Source organism: Nannizzia gypsea, genomic scaffold (assembly GCF_000150975.2).
Source record: "Nannizzia gypsea CBS 118893 supercont1.2 genomic scaffold, whole genome shotgun sequence".
Lineage (NCBI taxonomy): Eukaryota > Fungi > Ascomycota > Eurotiomycetes > Onygenales > Arthrodermataceae > Nannizzia > Nannizzia gypsea.
This window is the reverse complement of record NW_003345200.1, coordinates 3418533-3438289: the sequence shown is the minus strand read 5'-3', so window position 1 is coordinate 3438289 and position 19757 is coordinate 3418533. Positions and strand designations below refer to the sequence as shown.

At 47.0% G+C, this 19757-nt stretch overlaps 7 protein-coding genes across 7 annotated transcripts; 3 read left to right on the top strand and 4 right to left on the bottom strand.

Moving 5' to 3' along the window:
- Positions 1-170: 170 nt before the first annotated feature.
- MGYG_03313 (SSP120) lies at positions 171-882 on the bottom strand (the record flags this gene model as incomplete). The annotated part of the gene is made up of 2 exons (XM_003175746.1): positions 171-661; positions 759-882. The coding sequence occupies 2 exons, from the start codon at positions 880-882 to the stop codon at positions 171-173; spliced, it is 615 nt and encodes a 204-aa protein (XP_003175794.1).
- Positions 883-1286: 404 nt separating this feature from the next.
- On the top strand, positions 1287-3575 carry MGYG_03312 (hypothetical protein; the record flags this gene model as incomplete). Its single annotated transcript, XM_003175745.1, has 1 exon — positions 1287-3575. The coding sequence occupies one exon, from the start codon at positions 1287-1289 to the stop codon at positions 3573-3575; it is 2289 nt and encodes a 762-aa protein (XP_003175793.1).
- A 660-nt stretch (positions 3576-4235) lies between these two features.
- Positions 4236-6663, bottom strand: MGYG_03311 (pre-mRNA-splicing factor ATP-dependent RNA helicase PRP43; the record flags this gene model as incomplete). Its single annotated transcript, XM_003175744.1, has 3 exons — positions 4236-4364; positions 4440-6309; positions 6371-6663. The coding sequence occupies 3 exons, from the start codon at positions 6661-6663 to the stop codon at positions 4236-4238; spliced, it is 2292 nt and encodes a 763-aa protein (XP_003175792.1).
- A 568-nt stretch (positions 6664-7231) lies between these two features.
- On the top strand, positions 7232-9903 carry MGYG_03310 (arginine N-methyltransferase HSL7; the record flags this gene model as incomplete). Its single annotated transcript, XM_003175743.1, has 5 exons — positions 7232-7339; positions 7396-8023; positions 8155-8916; positions 8973-9643; positions 9700-9903. The coding sequence occupies 5 exons, from the start codon at positions 7232-7234 to the stop codon at positions 9901-9903; spliced, it is 2373 nt and encodes a 790-aa protein (XP_003175791.1).
- A 286-nt stretch (positions 9904-10189) lies between these two features.
- On the bottom strand, positions 10190-14089 carry MGYG_03309 (glycerophosphodiesterase GDE1; the record flags this gene model as incomplete). Its single annotated transcript, XM_003175742.1, has 8 exons — positions 10190-10273; positions 10351-10751; positions 10810-11104; positions 11161-11261; positions 11393-11438; positions 11489-11547; positions 11608-13902; positions 13954-14089. 8 exons carry the CDS (start codon positions 14087-14089, stop codon positions 10190-10192), a joined length of 3417 nt encoding a protein of 1138 aa, XP_003175790.1.
- Positions 14090-16382: 2293 nt separating this feature from the next.
- On the bottom strand, positions 16383-18029 carry MGYG_03308 (hypothetical protein; the record flags this gene model as incomplete). Its single annotated transcript, XM_003175741.1, has 3 exons — positions 16383-16417; positions 16653-17586; positions 17670-18029. The coding sequence occupies 3 exons, from the start codon at positions 18027-18029 to the stop codon at positions 16383-16385; spliced, it is 1329 nt and encodes a 442-aa protein (XP_003175789.1).
- Positions 18030-18301: 272 nt separating this feature from the next.
- Positions 18302-19688, top strand: MGYG_03307 (O-methyltransferase; the record flags this gene model as incomplete). Its single annotated transcript, XM_003175740.1, has 3 exons — positions 18302-18521; positions 18583-18903; positions 18973-19688. 3 exons carry the CDS (start codon positions 18302-18304, stop codon positions 19686-19688), a joined length of 1257 nt encoding a protein of 418 aa, XP_003175788.1.
- Positions 19689-19757: the final 69 nt, after the last annotated feature.

Below are 19757 nucleotides of genomic sequence, written 5' to 3'. Positions count from 1 at the left end.
GAACGTTGCGAGTAGCGTGGTATATACACTAGCATTAGAAATCTATTAAACATGTTAAATGAAGTCATACAGCATTCTCTTCGTTCAAACATATCCAGTTCACTGAATGGCTATGCATGATGTACTCCGTTAATATACTAAATCAGCCAGACATTTTTAAGTAAGAAAACTTATGCGCTCGGACTCTTCAAGAATTTGGCTGGAACATTGGCCAGCACAATATCCATACTTTCAAGCTTTTCCAATCTCAGACTTTCGGCATACTCTTTGTCATGCTTCTTAAAGTGCTCAATATCTTCTGGATGAGTCAAATCTTCCTCTTTCGCATCATCCCCGTGGTATTTCTCAAAATGATGAATTTCATATTCATACTCCATGTCGCCATGGTGTCCGGGTCCAGTTCCAAAATCCGGCAACGTCTTGCCTTCCTTTGTAAGCCGCACATAGTCGTTGGCTGAAATTACCCCTGTCTTTAGAGGGTCGAAGATATTGAAAATTTCTCGAAGAATTTGTTGTTTTCGTTCCTCAGTTAAGGCCGCATTGGATTCATCATCTAGCCCGTACGTTCGTCGCACTTCGTCTGTAGTCCATACCCCGGAGTTATCATAATCGTGTAGTGAAAAGAAAGATCTTGCGTCGAATGAAGTGATGTGATGTTCCTCTGTAATATGTTTTTACTAGTTAGATACATTCGCACAAAGTATTACGAAAAATAAACGAGCGTCCAGCCATAGAAATGGCTGGATTGAACAACCTACCCAGCATATGGAGGGTTGGCCAGTCAAGCTTGGAGCGATCTGTGTTGTCGTCGTGAGTTCCGTGGGCGAGAATAGTTGGGGTAAGAGCCAAAAGCGCTAGCAAAATACTCCGTGGGCTAATCATCGTGAGGTATAGTATGCCTTGTCTGTGACAGTGATGGGGGGCCCTTCAATTGCTCTGGATAACAGACTGTGCCCTCCGCTGGCCTCTCCTTGTAGATCTGATAGAACAAAGCATACGTTACACTAAGCGCGCTTGTTTGCACTGTTTGCACAAGACATAACCTCATTGCTTATGTAACATATCAAACTCAATTTTGCCTCTGAGAGAAATTATGCTAATGGAGGGATTTGGTCGTCACTACCAGCAATTTATGCCGTACTGTCGCTCCAAACGCCAGCAATTGACGACCAAAATATGGATTTCGTCACTGTCATACATCGGAAACCGTCTCTGATATAGAATACGACTTCCAAGCGCTCTTTAAACCTCCATCTCCGCTCCCCGATGCCTCGTTCATATTCCGCATGATGCAGACATTTTGGCCACGGGCCCAGATACAGGCCTATACTTGCCGGTGTGGCTCTTGTTTGAAGAGCTCTGCTTCAAATGCTGCGTCGAACCGAACCGTGTCAGCCGCGAGCCGAAGACGGATGTTGATTGGAAATAGCGTCACCGGGTTTTATGCTACTCTATTTGCTACCGCTGTAGCATGGGATACCAGCGTCAAGACAAGAAGAAGAATTGAGAGACAACAGGAAATCGAAGCTGTGAAGGCTGAAGTTGAAGCACTCGAACTTGATCAACTCCGTCGATTGGAAGCGCTGGCGTCAAGGAAGAGGACTCGGACGTCGACAACATCACAACAACGGAGAAAATTCAGTACATCTACAAGGCCGGATACTCTTCAGCGCAGATGCCGTGAATTATCGACCCAAGCTGTGGGAGCTCAATATCGAAACTCGGAAACAGAAGCGCTTGATGTGGGATACGTCAACCCAGGGGTTGAGGATCCGGCGACCCCACGGATACAACCACACCCTCGCGAGTTAACTAATTACGATTTGGACGTAGACCCCAGGTCTGAAGCCGAAATAGAACGATACGAAAGCGATCTTTCGCTCAATGATATTCTACGGCAAAGGGCGATCTTGCGATTAGCCGCTAGACAACTCGCGATCAAGATGATTTTACGGCCCGCTCTAGCCCACCTGTATGCTGGTGTACCTTTTACGTCACGGGCTTCTTGCATTCTTCCAGATATTGAAATAGAAAAGCTTCTAGAGGAGCTTGAAGATATCCGGGTCAGGATAGCTAAACTCCGAGGTTCTAGGGATGCATGGTTTGGTGACCTTGCCCGGAATATAACGATAGTGGAGCATGAAAACCTGGTTGCGGAGAGAGCTGCTTTAAACGAGGACCTGAAACGGATGTACACCATGTACCAAGACGACGAGTTGACATCTCGAGATTTACTTGTCAAAGTTGCCGAGAATATTCTATCATCGGAAGAACCGCTATCGCGACTCTCCGTATCCTTAATGATAAGGATGTTCGGCCGCTCAAGGCAAAATGACGTGGTGAACATGATAATTGACTCAATATTTCCAAACGGTCTTATTCTTGGGGAAGGAGTGATTATAGCCACATTGGATTTCTTTAACAAGTCTAAAGATCTGTACCGGTTTGACGGCTTCTTAAACAGACTGTTAGGGGGGAAGCTGCTACGCTTGCCGCAGTATTGGAAACTCACCAAGGTCGGCAACATTGAGATTCCAGTGCCGCCAAGGGGCAGTGACCATGCAATTTTGAGTACACTTATATCTTCCGCACTCGGTTTTAATCAGCCAGAGAGGGCAGATGCCTGGCTAGCTGTCATGAGACACCGCGGATATGCAGATAATCCCTACATACTGGGATCATACCTCCGATTTTACTCCCAACAGCAGGACTGGGAAAAGGGCGGCTTGCTTCTACTAAGAGTAGTAGATTACATATCTTCCGCGGTGGCGGACAATGAGGGTCAGTTTGAGCGATTGATACTGTATATGGCCGCTTTCTGCAACTCCTGCGGAAAAGATAGGCTGGGGAGCTCAATTTTGAAGGCTGCTGCTGGTCATGGTATTGACTGGCAAGATGCCTACAATTCCACAGATGAAAGAATCGTTATCTTATCCACGCTGGAACGGTGGCGCGCAGCTGCGGGACTACCTAAACTCCCTGTCTCTCATCTATCTATGGATGAGAGGCACAGAGCATTTGCAAATAGCGTCAGGGGGTCCATCCAGCAAGCTGTGTCAATAACACAAGGCCGAAAAGTATCATACCAGCGGAGATACGACCAGCTTGCATACAAAATCCGAAGCTCTGAGTTGGTCATCCGTGATTTGAAGTTTGAGATGGACAAAGAGAGCCATAGGCGAAACATGAGAAATTTGCATCTCAAGCTATCTCAGCCAAGCGAGACTGAATTCATCCGGGATGAAGTTCACTCCTTGGATATAGCTATCCGCGACATTGCATTAGAGATTGAACGACAAACACGAAAGGCAGAAATGGCGACTCTCAAATCACAATTGGACATGATACAAGCTATGCTTCCCCACAAGCCTTTACAGTCAGACACACCATCTTTGGAAACATCTATAACCCCCAAATTTACAAACCCAAAACCTCACTCAGCCGTCTCCCCCACTACCATCGAATTACAGAATCTCCCAACGAAAGTTTCCCCTCGGATAAAAAGGATCTCAACAATCAACAAATACCCATCTTCAAGTACCCACAAATCTTACCAATCCTCCCCATCTAATTGAGCCCTATGCCATCCCCTAACCACATTCTCCTACCACCATACCTCCTTTTTAACTTCCATTACACTCTAGCTGAGATAGCTAAATCTTCGTGGCAATGGCGCTGTATAATTTTGTTTATATATTATCTCCCGTCTAAGTTGGGATATTTATGATGACCTACGCCCTCGAACCTAGTTAAGCGTACTACTATCATCCACAGGAATTCATAAAACTCGTAAGGGCTAGGAAGAACGAACCCGACTGTTATGTATTATAGATTCAATCAAAGGCCAACCACAAGGCGATATGACCGTTTTATATTTTTAGCTTATTTTCTGCAATTTTTTGTACACACTAATATGTGTTACAGAACATTAACTTTATTTATCTATAGGCTATTTTGTAATTCTATAACCTTCCTTTAATCCGTGCGTAAGAGTGAATGTAATCACTTGAATAGTCTTAGAGACTTGTACATCAGCTATTGTAGACAGTGATAATAAATAAACAGTCACTCCATATACACCCTATAGAGGGCGCTCGCTAGAGTCTAGTCTATATGATTATCGCTGGCAACAGAGAGGCTGCGGTAAAACCTTCATAAGCGGTAGATTGAAGTAAAACAACAACATCAGGTTGCTCTTCTAAGTGTAGATCGCATATCCGAAGCTTCAATTAAATTCATCTTTTCTTACTTGCATCAGATCGCATCTTTTCCTTTCGAGATAATCTTTCACCGGCTCGAATCAATGCGGACCGAATATCTCCTTTGGGGAAACTAGAAATATCGTAGTATGCAGGAGAAATATCCTATAGTAGATATGTTAGAAATCCGCAGAAAGAACAAGAATTAAAGTAAAACTGAATGGAGGATATAAGGCTTACCAATAACCATTCTCCCTTAACAGCAGTGACAGTTCTGATAAAGCTCTTTGACGTCAAGACAAACTCGTTATATAAGACCCATTCAGCCTCATATCCTAAAACTGTGCTAGGATGTAACAAAACGGGCTCGTTATTGTCCTTTACAGTGCGGTACAGGCTTTTTCCTTGACTTTCTTTCTTGGCAACCTGCATGAAAAACCCAGCTACCAGTGCGCGGCGGATATTTTCATAATATTTCTTATCTTCAAATGGCGTAGAGACTAACTCGATTTCTTCGCGCTCCATTATGCGCTGAAGCTGTAATCGGACATTATCAGCGGACTGCAGAGCTCGGAGTGAGAGGAAATGGTCATGACACCATTGTCGAGGGTTAGCCTGTGCATCTGGCCCTTTGAATGCATGGTAAGCGTTGAGTAGAGTAAGGTGATCACCGTCTGGGTGGGAAAAGAGCGCTTTCATTTCATCCGCACGTTTCCGCTGTGCGACGGGGCGAACAAAAATCTGTGGTACGGAAAGTAACGAAGTAATGGACAAGATTTCATTAGAGCAGTAGAACTCTGGAGAGCTTATCAGCATCACAGCAAGAGCAGGGTCCAAAGGAAACTCAGAGGCCAATCGACCGAGAGCAGTCAGATTCCCATCGTCATCCAGACATGCCAAGTAGTTAAGCTCTTCCAGCGCTCGCATAAGAGTTTCGGGGGCTGGAGGGTCCATGAGATCAAAGTGAACCAGATCGTCGATACCAAGCTTCTTTAAATCCAGGACTGTAGACGATAGGTTTGAACGAAGGATTTCGGGGTATGTTTGCTCGATAAGCTCCTTTTTGAAGGCACCCTCAGTGTAGAGACGGAAACACTTCCCAGGTCGGGTACGACCAGCACGACCAGCACGCTGTTGGGCTGAGGCCTTTGAGATGGGGGAGACAAGCAGAGACTCGACACGAATACGGGGGTTGTATACTTTCTGTTTCGAGAATCCGGGGTCTACCACATACACAATACCGTCGATGGTAAGTGAGGTTTCGGCAATATTTGTGGATATAATACATTTCCTGCCAGGGCGTCCCTTAGCTTTTCGAGGTGGTGGCGGAGGCTCGAATATTCGTTGTTGCATGGCTGGAGGTAGAGAGCCATACAAGGGGTAAACTTTCATTGGCCCGGCATCTACTTCACGGATCATCTCGTCTACTTCGAGAGAAATCTTGCGAACTGCATCTTCAATCTCTTCTTCTCCAGTTAAAAACAGAAGGATGTCACCTTCGGGTTCAGTGGCATGAATTTGTAAGACCGTGCGGATTGCAGCTTCAACGTAATCCTGCTCTGGTTCAGGGGTATAAAATATCTCAACTGGGTGGGTTCTGCCAGGAACCGCCAATAATGGTGCATCAGAAAAGTAACGCTGGAACTTCTGTGCATCCAAAGTGGCAGACATGATAATAAGCTTCATATCTGGACGACGCAACACAACTTCCTTCAAAAGACCCATAAGGACATCTGTTGCCATTGTCCGCTCGTGGGCCTCGTCGAGTATGATGGTGCTATACCGCTTAAGATCGTGATCATGCATAGCTTCGCGCAGCAGCATACCATCTGTCATATACTTGAGAATGGTTTTGGAGCTTGTCTTGTCCTCGAATCGAATACTATATCCAACTTCTTCTCCAAGCTTAACATCCATCTCGTTTGCAACACGCTCCGCAACTGACATAGCAGCAACTCGCCGTGGCTGGGTACAGGCAACCAGCTTTCCACGGAACTGAGGGAGATCATCGTATAGCACGAATTGGGGAATCTGCGTAGTTTTTCCAGAGCCAGTTTCACCCACGAACACAAGAATTTGCGATTGCTGATAGAGCTTGAGGAATTCATTCCTGTCCGAATATTAGTATTATTATATTGAAAGGGTGAAAATGTTAATATGAGAAACACTACCTCTGCTGGTGAACTGGAAGGTCGCGACGTGTCTTGAGTATGGACACATATCGGCTGGAAAACGATTGACCTGTAAAAGGGTTTACGCTCCCGCCTTCGACCTCGCTTGCCATCTCTGCAGTTGTCTCATGTCTCCGGAAAGCTGCGAGAGGCGACTCATCGTTTGTTCCGCAGGATGCATCCTCATTCTCATACATGTGGGCAAGGTATGGGTTGGATCGAGGGTCTGATTCCGCTGTAGTCTTTAGTCTTTTGGCGCGAGACGCATTTTCACTGTCACTGCGAGCTGCCATGGCGACGAATGGACGTAGCTGTGGCGTCTCCTGGTCTCAAGGCGCCGTTGGCTTGCAGAATGTCCGCGTTCAAAGCTGATGTCGTTTCGGTTGCCTCAAGTTGATATATAAAAAAAATGTCAAAGCGATAGAAATTTTGGCGGGAGGTTCACGATAGGAAGGTAAGCCGAGAGAATCGCGGCAAACCTGCCAAGCCTGGTGCCCACCACAACATCTATTTTGACTATTTTCCCCTCGCTGTGTCAAATTTGAGAATCGTTGAAGAGTTGCCGAGATATCAAAATCCCACCGGCTGTCCGATAGAGTCAGGGCATGGTTGTTGGAAGGATATAGCCTCCTACACTCACCTTTGACCCAGAGCTAGTTGTAGTTAACTAGTTAGCCTCGGATTTGGACTTGGACCCGGGGATATTTGTTAACTATCCGCTGTTGCGGTTGATTTCTCGCTAACTGCTAGGTAACTAAACAGTCTGGCCTGATAGCCAGGGTTTTAACTGCGATCAATTACTCAAAGTATTGCGGTTCTAGGTAGTAACGGAGCCTACTATTACGTTTCAATATAGTCAAAATGGCCCAGTCCGATGGAACTCCGCCGACATTTGTCGTCGGGCAACACGAATCTGACAGGAAATTTCGTATCACCAATGAAATATCTCAATTGGCTCATGATAATGGCGTATGATATTGGCCTCCCTATATAAACGTATAGGCCCATTTCTAACTTCTATTTAGTATGATATGCTTACAACACCAATAACGACACCGCACTTCCAATCGCGTGTCCTTTCTCTGCTGTCAAGCCACCTTTCTACTGTTCATCAGCCAGTTCAGGACCCAACAGGCACGTATTTTACATCACGTAATACTTCGCCTCTCAAAATACCCTCATTCACAACTACGGACACGAATTTGCGACCAGAAGGAACCAACAGTTATGTGGTTGCCGTGTCAAGTCGATGGATAGACATGTGTTCACCAGACCCATTGGTTGCTGATATATCCCGCCAAGTTCTCTTGTTGGAACTGGCATATGCTGCATTTTGTGGTGTTCATCATGCTATAATTCCTGGCCCAAAGCTACATCATGGAAGCTTGCACGGGGACGGACTGATTTATTATGCACGAGCCATCCAAGAGGTTCTAACGACCGCACCATACATCCGAATCAATGTCTGGCTACCTGTGGTTGACAACCCTGAATTAGAAGTGGACCAAATGGGAGATCTTTCTCCGTTTGCCAGACCTGAGTACCTAGGTAGTTCAATACCTGAAGTATCCCCGAAGTTGGATATGTTTGGAACCTGGAATGCATGGAATATAATTAGGAAAGTCTGTAAATATCATACAAGATTAACAGTAGGTAAGAAAAATATATTCGCCCATCAAAAACACCTTGCTTTCATCTAGCCTTCATATCAAGCCTTCGATTGTTTTCCTTGCTACACGGTTGATTTCGTCACCTATTTGTGCTAACAATTATACTTGGTATAGCTTTATCATTAACGCGACAGCTTCCTCCGTCAACTGTCCAGTCAAGATGGTTGTCGGAGCCCGTTCGTATACTTACATTGACAAATGCGTCTTTTGTGAAAAATCCCAAAAATTTCCCTGTTCTCAGCAAAGCGCATCAATCATACATATTTCGTGCAATGCGAGGTATTCCTCCATGGATCTTCCTCTGCGATGTTGGGCCGATACCTGGACTGGAGAAGTTAGACGGTCATGCCCCAACCCCTGCCGAGGCTGCGCGGTCGCCGAAGAAAAAGGAGGACTTAGTGCCCCATTTATCATACATACGAAACTTAGAGCGGAAACAACCACAGTGGACTCGTGTGGAAAGCTTTACTCTAGGATATCAAGACTACTTACAAGCGCCACTGCAGCCTCTCACAGTAAACCTTGAAAGCGTGACATACGAGGTTTTCGAAACGGACCCCGTCAAGTATGAGTGGTATGAACGAGCTATTGCGAAAGCTCTCAAAGACTGGGCACAGGAAAAGAAACCGACTTCTAGTCATGATGGCCGAGTTGTATTAGCCGTTGTTGGCGCAGGGCGTGGACCTTTGGTCTCTCGGGCTATTAGGGCTAGTGTTGAAGCTGGAGTTGACATTGAGCTGTGGGCCTTAGAAAAGAACCAAAATGCATTTGTTCACCTTCAGAGACAGAACGAAGCAGTATGGGGTGGAAGCGTAACTCTGGTTCACTCTGACATGAGAAGCTGGAAGGGACCGGTTCGTGAGGTCAAGGCCGAAGGTATGTTTTGACCCCTTTTGAACGGTCAATGGAAAATTATTCTAACTTGTTCCCAGATGCGGCAGTTCAAAATAATAAACCACCTACTGTAAACTATCCTATCGACATCATCGTTTCTGAGCTCCTGGGCTCGTTTGGTGACAACGAACTTTCGCCAGAATGCCTTGACGGTGTTGACAATCTTTTAAACCCGGTTCATGGCATCTCTATTCCTACCTCTTACTCATCACATATCACACCCATCTCAGCGCCTCGCCTTTACGCGGAAATTAAGAATCAAACCAAATCAAACCCAGCTGCTTCAGAGACCCCTTATGTCGTCATGTTACATGCATTCGATTACCTTTCAACCACCGCGCCGGCGATATCCCATCTTGGCAGCATGTCTTCTAGCACTGTGGCCTCAACTTCAACCTCAACTCCTTCTGGAACCCCGCCGCCCATTAAGGAAGCAGATACCCCTATTGTTCAGACAGCGTGGACGTTCTCGCACCCCAATCCTAACATACCGGAGGAATCAAGGTTATCAGCGAGACCATCTAATTCTCACAATACTCGCCAAACTAGGCTCACTTTCCCGTGCGCTGAAGGTGGAACATGTCATGGTTTGGCCGGATACTTTGAAACTGTGCTATATCGGGATGTTGAATTGTCGACCAACCCTCTTACCATGGATGCTAAAAGCAAGGATATGATAAGCTGGTTTCCTATCTACTTTCCATTGAAGGTATGTAAATCTGGATCGCATTTTAACTTGTATTGATGCTAAAAACTTTTTTCTAGAGTCCGTTATACATACCTGAGAACTCGGACATTGTCTTAACCATGTTTAGGCAGACAGATGACCGGAAAGTTTGGTATGAGTGGTTTGTAGAAGTATTCATGCTTCAGAATGGCATAGGGCTCCGTGGAGACAGCCAGCCCAAGCGAATACGGGTAGGAATGAGTGACTTGCACTCGAGTATTCAAGACGGATGCTTGATGTGAGATAAAAGGGCTGCTTCGTTGGAAAACTAGGAGGCTTCACGCTATTGTGTACAATGTCAAGTTATTTTTTACCACAATAAGAATTGCCAGGCTCAACCGTTTTGAGATAACACACGAAGAGTTAATAGGCGTCGGCAACCTGGCTTTGGCCACTTAAAAAATTATATAGCTCGTGATTGCTCTAATTAGTTTGCAGAGCAATTGAGAATAAAAATAAAAATCATTCTGCCGTCTGCTGTATCTATGTGACAAAGTTGGATTCTATCAATTAACGAAGACTGAGCCTCTATGCCTCAACACCAGTTAACCCTTGTCGAATGGCAAGGACACTATCAACAATGACAGCGTCAATACCTTCATTGACTTGGACCTATAAACCCAATAGTGGTAAGCAACTGATGACCTTGAAAATGGGAGGTGTAAATCAACTGGAGTGAGTGAGCATACCTTGACATTGGCTGGATCGTTGTTTATCGTCCCATAAGAAACGCATACCAAACCTGACTCCTTTACGACTTTCACAAGCCTGGGACTAAGCACCAACGGTTCAGCATTCGTAACAAGCCCTAGCAAATTCCATCTAGAGGCAAACCGAATAGCTTCTTGGAGACTGCTGGCTCGAATATCGGCAACAGGGCTCACTCCGGAATCAGTGAGAAACAAGACAGGAATGGAAGGCTGTTTGAAAGAAAGGAGCAGACAGATGTCTGGATTGAAAGACGAGAATATCATGTTCCTTCCTTCACCGTGGTCATAGACTATCCGAAGCACATTGTCAACGAACGAGTTTAGTTCCACGGCGTATGTGTCCATTTCTTCTTCTTCACTTTCGTGAAGCATGGGGTATTCTGATAGATAGATTAGTACTGGGGTTCACTGTGTGTGCTTTAAAAAGAACGAACTCACTTAATTCCATGTTGAATCCTGCAGATTTTGGTAGCTCCTTGAAGAGCCCCTCGAGAGTTGCAAAAGGAGCTTGTATGTGATCGCCGCGTGAGTTTCCTTTAAAACCCTTCTTTTTGAAGTCTCTGGTATGCTTCATCCTTTCACTGAGATTTGGAACGTCTAGTTCTTCTCCAACAGACATGGACCGCGGTCGTGTGTGCAACAGCCGTGGAAATCCATCGTCTGAATTTGGTGTTCCACTGTGGTTGGAAGTTTGCTTTCCAGCCGGCTTTCGGCCATCACTGATGTGAAGAAACTAATAATTTAGGTCAGCGTCTGTATATGAAGCAGCCCGGCCAACGGGTGAAATACTTGTTCCAACGTAAGAGTATGAACCGGCGCATCTATGCCTGTTTCACTGACAAGGAAGTCATGATAAATAACCGGAACATGATCCTTGGTCAATTGCACGTCTTCATTTCGATACAAGTTAGCAATAACCTAATAAAGGGAAGATTGGGAAATTTGCGTACCGAACTATATACAAGACGAGTTGTTTAGTGAATGGTATCATCAACCACATTTAGGACAGAGTCTGATATACTCACCTCAACATATGAAGCGCCCAAGTTCGCAGCCGCGATAAATGACTGGGACGGCCGTTAGAAAAATCAGACATTATAAGGATATTGTTACAAACCTGGACAGTATTTTCTCCTAGTTGTAGAGAATGGCGCCCAGCAATATTCTTTCCAAGCCCTAAAATAATCCGAGTTAGGCATGCATAAACCAATTCTCGCGATAGACATAGGTATTTACCTCGATGGCCAATAACCATGGGTGATGTAACGCTCTTCCAGTATGTTTGATCTTCCGTAACCGACATTTTAGGATGGGTGAAAGGCGTAATAACAAGGAAGTTGAAGGTCACCGAGCCGATAATCTCGAGGGTCTTCGCGGCTATGATTGGAACCACGAAATCTCCTTGTAGATTGGATCGGCTTGATCCAACGGTGGGCTTAAAGCTAGACAGCAGGGCTACACCACGACCGAAAACTTGATCTTTGGAGCCTGCATATGTAGGTACTAAGTCAAAGACAATTTTTGTCTTGCTGGAGTCTGCAGTATGGAAAACTATAGGCTCCGTTGAGATGTTATCTTGGACTGGCAGATCAATTATCTGTGGTTCACCATGGGCGCCGCTCGCAGAGACAACAATGGAAAGAGCGGTATCAAGCTGTGTTAGATGGGCTTCTGCCATAGGAATCCGGTCAAGACTGACGGGATCCGCCGTTTTTCTCATATCCATTGTTCCAAGGCTTACGAGAATCATGCTCTCGTCTGTCAAATAGCGATGGCCAAAGGATTTTACCGCATCAGGTGCGCGGTCTTTCGAGTTCCGATCATTCAACGAAGACTGAGTCGGGGGAGATGAAGATATTGTAGACTGCGATGCGACATCTGACTCAACGCCACAATCCGAAGAAGCCGTGGCTTCATCCAAAAGGCGGGCGATATCGATGTGACCTCTAAGTGTTGCGTGTTCCTTTGCAGTCCAGCCAGAGGAATCGGTAGCCTCTAGGTTTGCCCCTGCTTCAATTAGCAGTTTGACGACGTTTATATGTCCATCCACAGAGGCGATGAACAAGGGAGTCCAAGAGTAGGTATTCTCAGCTAGTTCAATGTTGGCCTTTTGTTCACCCGATCCTTCGAGGAGCGCGGCCGCACACTGATCATGGCCAAATCTAGCGGCGGCATGAAGGGCTGTCTCGCCTTGTTCGTCCTGATAGTTGATGTTCACACCTGCCTCGACCAAAAGATGGACGATATCAACAAAGTTGGCTTTTGTAGCAAGCGCAAGTACAGCGCTGGATTTTAGAATATTTTTCCGAATTGCTGTCATATCCTGGTTACTGCCCTTCCAGTTCTCGGAATCCAGAAGCGTCTTGGTAGTTAGCGGGTGGCCACCAACTACACTTAAGTGGAGAGGCGCCATGCCGTCCTCATCTTGCCAAAGAGGCCCATCAATACCCTCCGATACATCAAACATATCCCAGTCCTGAAGGCGCTCGATTATCACGTCGCAGACAGCTTTAAATCCGTACTGCGCGGCGAAATGCAAGGGCGTCTTCCCCGATATATCTCTTGCGAGAAGTGCCGGGCGTTGGTGAGGGAGTAGATTGTCGAGAAGATACTGTAGAAATATCACGACAGGGCTTTCACGCCCAATCTGATTTGGGTGGTCTGATTCCATTACAACTGGCCTCTGGGGCTTTAGTGTTGGGGTCGTTGCTGGTGTAATGTAATTTGATGTTTCCGTAGGGAAGTTCAACACCATGGTGGCCGAAGATTCAGGGTCAACCGTTGATTGTGACCGGCCAATCGAGATGACCAGACGATGGATACAGTTTCTTTTGTTAATGTCATCTTCTTCCTCAAGGGAGGTGACTCGTTGTAAGAGTGTGGCAAGGCAGTCCTTTGAACGGTAGAAGATTGAACGTTGCTGTAAGGACATCAAAACTTTGGTGAATACTGTCTCTCCAAGTCCATCAGCAGCAGTCTTGAGGGTTGGAAGTAGGTCTAGAAGAGTATTGGCATCATCTTGCCTAAGGGCATCATCCACAGACAGCAGGAGGGTGGTAGGAAGATTAAGAATTACCCCGGAAGAAGGTTTCTTCAACGAAAGAGCGGAATGGGTAGAGCTATTATCATCCATGACCTTCTCATGGCCCAGGATAGACAGCCACTCATTGATGGAATTCACGGAAGTCAATAGGCGAGAGTTTGTCGCGAACGAGGCTGGGTTAACTTTGGTTGAAAGGTATCTTGTCTGTGCATTGGCGCCAGGAAGCTTCTTATCCAGTTTCTTGGTAATCTTGATGAACCCTCGGCGGTTAACCTCCCCGTACCACTGTAACTTACGTAGCTGGCCACGGAGCTCTAATAGAGCTGCCAACAGATCCTCGGTGTCTTCGGAATCTAGATGGGACGGCGAGGCCACTGAGAGGCCGAATCTGTCTTCAAGAAGCTTCAAACGGCGAGAGCAGTCCGAGAACTTCTTATTGTAGAAACTATCCACATCCTCGAGATTTCGATCAAGGCTGTAGAAGAAGCCTGGGGGCTATATTAGTATAACCTCGGGAGGCACAGTCGGAATAATCTTACCAGCTAAATCGGGGTCATTTCCTGTCTTTTTAGCTTGGACAGCTGACTTTATCAGCTTCTTCAATGCTTTGTATTTGATATAGGAGGAGCTCCATTCCGGAACCATGTTCCTGGGTAGATTGCGGCCGAATTTCATCCTGTAGGCCTGGACTGCTCCGGCTATTCCTCGGCAATTTTTCTGTTCCTGGTAGAGATATGAATCCTGATTATTCCTCTGCTCGTTGGGATTTTCAAAACAATAGTCTCCTCCAAAACGATTCAAACGTAGACGCTTCGAGGTGGTCAAGGCGATGGACTGTACAAAAATAGGGAAGTCTGCTGATAAACTGACGAAGAAGAGCGTTCAGGGTATGATGTATCGAACAGGGGCAGCCGGAAATTAAGCAGCAAATCCGCGCAAACGGACTCGGGGAGAAATTGAAGCCATGATGAGAGGTTGAGATGGGTACTGGCGGGTATAGTTGATACGTATAGTAACTTTGGGGATGGCGGGTGCGTGTTTCTTGAAGAGACAGCTGTGTCCCAAAGGTATACACCAGGTAGTACGATACCGATTCGTCCGAATGCACTGCTCGTCCAAGGTCGACGGCCGTTTCCAGGGCTTCCTCAGGTTGAAAAGAAGTGGTCGCTGTCGAGCTATCAAAATCGTCAGCCAAGGGCCCCTTTTGCAGCCAACCCCGGCCATCCCGCAGACATGTCAGAAACCCCAGTCGGCCCCAACCAGCACAACCTGACCACACAGCAGGGGAGAACTTACCGTCTGCACTCGCTCTGACGAGGTTTGCGTCTTCCTGGTGTCTGTTGATCCCAGGAGGAACGATGACTATATGGCGCAGGCGAGTCGACAACTCCGTGGAACAGACACGGACAAGGACCTAGTTTGACTAGTTAGTTCGTACAGGCCGGCTAAGAAACCTAGGCTGATCGCAGGCAACGAGGCGGTGAGTCGCTACTCGGGCTTGTTCCTGGCCACAAAGAGATCGCAGGTCGGTTACCGTCAAGATGAAGTAGAAGACGCAGAAGTCGAAGTCGAAGAGTCGAGGTTGGTGTTGGAGATGACGGGGAGACAAAGGACGGCCTGGAGTTTTGGCTAGTTTAACTTAGCGACTTACACAAATTGCCGAGCTTGGCCAAGTGACGGCGAAAAAAAATGGCCGGCTTGACACTTACTTGCAATAACAACAACCACAGTCAAGCTGCCGGCGATGCTGGATGCTGGAGGGTCGAGAGAGCAGTGGGTTTCGATTCTTCCGCCTACTCCAAGAAGAGGGCAAGGGTGGCCTTTCCGTCTCCTCCGGCTGGCCACTCGGCTGGTTTTCAACTTGTCTGCTACTTATCTACTGCTCTATATAATTAAACAACGAGACCCTGTGAGCCGTTTATACTTATACATGCTTACTTCGGGGCCGGCGAACCCCTGAGGCGAGGAAGCAAACGACGTGGCTGGAGCTGCTGCTCTGTTTGGCCCGCTGGAAATCAATCCATGTTGCCTTCCCATGTCTCGAAAGTCAGAGATTTTCGACGGTGAAGATCCGGATCCACCGCGAAGTACCTCGAGATACGCAGAATCGCATATTGACCTGGCGGACGACAGAGGTAGCTCGGGGTAACCGACTTCCCGTCTCGAAGGCAACACTCGCAATGATCGCGACCTACGGTGTTGAGCTACCTACTACGTCATATTGCGCGTTGATGCCAATCAGCTGTGGGCTACACACGAAGGAGCAGGAGTGCAGAGTAGTTGCTCTTGGAGGTCGTCCTGTTGCTGCTATGCAGGAAACAGGGCTCGGAGCTGAGTAGTAATGCATGCTGTGGAAGTATTGGACCAGGCAAGGGGGTTTGTCAAACTTCCGGCTGGGCTATATTCTCTCTACATGCAGAGTTACAAAGCTCCCGGTACTCTATGTATTGGCTGGTGAGGGGGGACTTGCATATACGGTCCAACGCCAAAGTTTGCGGGATATGCAAGCATGTACAGGGGGCTCTTCTCGCGAGAGAATGCTCCCTGGGTGGCTCTGACCAGCTGCACGTCGTTGACTAGCCGCTGGTTAACTAAGTGGGCTTGATACAGGAACTCCTGCATGCTGAGCCCCGAGCCACTTACTTATCAGTCGCTGAAAGGGTACGGTACTCCAGCGCAACATTCGAGATGTTTTCCATATTTTCTGAGGAGTTCGCAAAGTACTCGGCTTATTCGATTGTTTTATTTAATCGAGATCAATAATAAACTAATATAGACTGGTTTATTATAAACACGGTCAAACACAGACATCTCGGCATTGTTATCTTTGAGGGCAGCTTCACAAGCATTGTTCATATTCGAGCCTTTTCGACGAACAATCCATTTATGACCATAACTAACGAAAATTACTCGAAAAGACAGCAAGAATAGCTGATTATCTCTTGGTTCAATCCTGTGAAACTTTTATCTAGAGAGCAGTACCGGTGTTGCCTCGAAAATGAACTAAAGCAAACAAATAAAACCTCTCTAATTAATTTAATAAGATGACAATTGAATACACAGACATGGACCTATCAGAGGGCTAAGCGAACTATAGACTAACACAAGGTCGAGCGGTTCGATGTTTTCCTGTTGTGCAACCAGCTACGATTCTTAGAGTGCAAGAGAAATTCGGCTGCCAGGAACAGACACAAACAGACCACCAAAAGGCCAACTGCAAAGAAAAACACTGACTGACCGGGAAAAACAGCCTGCCATGAACCTAGGAAAAAAGGAGAGGCTAATCCTCCGACGCTTTCCATGAATGTTAGAGCCGAGATGGCCTGGGAGGCATCCGGCATGAAAGAGACAAAGTGGCTCTTGAAAAACGCCGGCACGGCGAGCCCGGCTGCCGACACTGCAACCGCTAGATACAGCTGAACAGCGCTCATCACTCGGGTCATAGCTATCAAGGCTGCCATTTGAATGCAAACAGCTGCTACAACTGTGTTTCGGTTGGCATTGCTGCTTGCGGTGGCCGACCCACGTCCTAGCAGCCTCGCAATTGCTGGGGCGACGTATACCTTCACCAATATTTGGAGTGCAGCGCAAGCTGCCGCAATCGAAACCAAGAGACCATTCTCTGAGCTGGCAAAATGAAAGCGGATAGAAGCGAAAACCATGATCACAGGGAAAAGATGGCCCTGAACAGCCGTGTATAAGAGCAGGGATAGGCCATATGGAATGGCCACCGGTTTATCATAGAATGGCTGCAATGGTGACAGCAGAACCATCAACCTTAACTTATTTGATACCCTCTCCTCAACAGGCTCCGAATTGTCCATCTCAGAAGCCAAGTCCCTTTTTGCGGGCTTCGGTACGAACGCCATCAGGTATATCATTGCCAAAGCGAATATCGCTAGTGCCGCAGTGAAGCTAGCCGTATAATTTTGAAAGACGGTAACAGCCATAGGTCCTACAGCCGTTCCTATCATGTATAAGGCTAATGATGCCGCAATAAGGCGAGAAGTTTTTGGTGCTGATGGTGAAGCAGTGGACACGTATATTGTGTTGAGATTGAAATGGAGGAGATTATCTGATGCGATGCCCTCGAAGAGCCGGCCTGAGACAGCGATTGGGACGCTTCGGAGTGCCACTATATCATTGAGTCTGTCAGCGTCAATCCTTGTGCACTTTATTGTATATCTTTGACATTGTGGGCCTGGGGAGAATAACCGCCTATAACCAAACATAATACACTCGCAGCTCGACATACGATCCATACAGCCAGACCTGCTTTCAGCTGAGTCTTCACTAGATGTTCCAATGGACCTAGAATCAGGATTGCTACTGTGTGCGCGATTCCATTGGCGATTGCCACAACTGCCGCATAAGCGCTTTGCTCGCCATCTTTGCAGGCTGTCGGATCAGCGCACAACAGGTTTGCATACGCATATATAGTTGTGGCTATCGTGGCAGCCATCCCCAAGGACGCAAATAAAGATATTGGAAGAACTCGATAGGACACGGCATAATCATTTTGGATATCATCTTCCTCGGGATTTGGAACATGCGAGCGGAAGTCGGACTCGGCTTGGGAGAGCAATGGCTCTCTCTCGCCGTAAGAATTATCCATCGCTCTAGAACAAAGTGTGATACTCAATACTCTTCAGATATTATTCTATGAAACTAGGCATGCAAACATGTAATAATATGTTGGCGCATTCTACGAACTGGGGCAAGTTGGATATACCACGTCTCTCGGCGACCGGGCTCGCCTGACGGTAGCCGGCAACGGCTCCGGAGACTACTCAAGTTAAAGTGCCTCCGCACGCTTGTACCCATAATGCTTCTCAACCGCGACATACTATCCAAAGCAGAAAATTGCGCTTGTTTGGGTTATATTTCATGATGCTTGAGTCGCTGACGTCGCTCGAGGCAGCCCTACGTGCAGTGGTTGAGCAATCCAACCAGCCAAACAACGCTGCAGTCCTCGCCTCACTTCGGAAAGTTGATCAAGGATGCGATACGGGTTTGACTACGATAGCAAACAATATTATTGACCTGGCAAACAAAGTCATTCAGACCCTTGAGCCAGCCCATTTAGCTCTCGCTGACCATTTGTTCGGTAAGCCGAAGAACCACCCCCTTTCGAACGAGAGATTTCCTAGAACTAAATGGATGACTAGCGTACCAAAACACTCAATGCCTGGCTGCAGCTGTAAAGCTGCGAATTCCCGATCACCTCGCTGATGGGCCCCTGACATTGGAACAACTGGCTACTTCTAGCCAGGCTCGGCCGGACCGGCTTCGTCAGATACTCCGTCTCCTATACAACAACGGTATTTTTGACTATGATCCGGCGACCGACTCTGTGCGGAATAATGAGGCGTCGGAAATGTTGCAACAATCACATTGGACACAATGGCACCGCTGGGCTAGCGTTTGTGGTCGCGAGTTCTACGAAATGGCACAGGGGCTTCCCCAGGCGCTGGAAAAAGGGGCTACCCGTGAGTAACAAACTACTTATTACACCCAGAATAATTACCAGTGATGCTAATTGTGCTGATACGGAACAGGCTCTCCTGCACAGGTTCACTATAATACGGATGAAAGCATGTTCAGTTTTCTCGAGGGTAATGGGACTATGGTTCGCCTCCGGGAGTGCATGGGAGCGACAGCCATGGCGCAGACTCCCGGAATGGTCTCCGCTTATCCATGGGGCGAGTTATCGGGGGCTACCCTAATCGATCTCGGTGGAGGTGACGGTTCCCTTATAGCCGCGCTACTCCGGGCATTTCCAAATATCCACGGAGGTGTCTTTGATACCCCTAGGGTATTACCTTTTCTCCAGGAGGCATTCCACTCACCATCCGGAAAGTATGCAGACGTTGGCTCTCGCATATCTCCCAAAAATATCATTGCAGGTGACTTTTTAACTGAAGTGGTACCCGCCGAAGCGTACGTTATGCGCTGGTGTTTGCATGACTGGAATGATGAACAGGCCCGGAAGATTCTGGAGAACGTTCGTAAAAGCATTATCAAGGGACCGACAAGCCGGCTGGTAGTGCTGGAATCAGTGCTTGCGGATGGCAGATGCAGCCGAATGTCCCGAATAGGAGACATCAACGTGATGGTAACAGCTGAGCATGGCCAAGAACGTACCGAAAGTGACTGGAGAAGATTAGCTACTTCATCTGGCTGGGAGGTTGCAAGCATTACTCCTTTGCCGGGCGCCTGGCCATCGGCTATTGACCTGAGGCCATCGGTGGAAGATGATGCTCCTGCCGTGTGATGTTCTAGCGTTTAGAATTATCTTGTTCCTATTCTAAGAAATAAATATTACCAGAATTTCCTTTGCTTA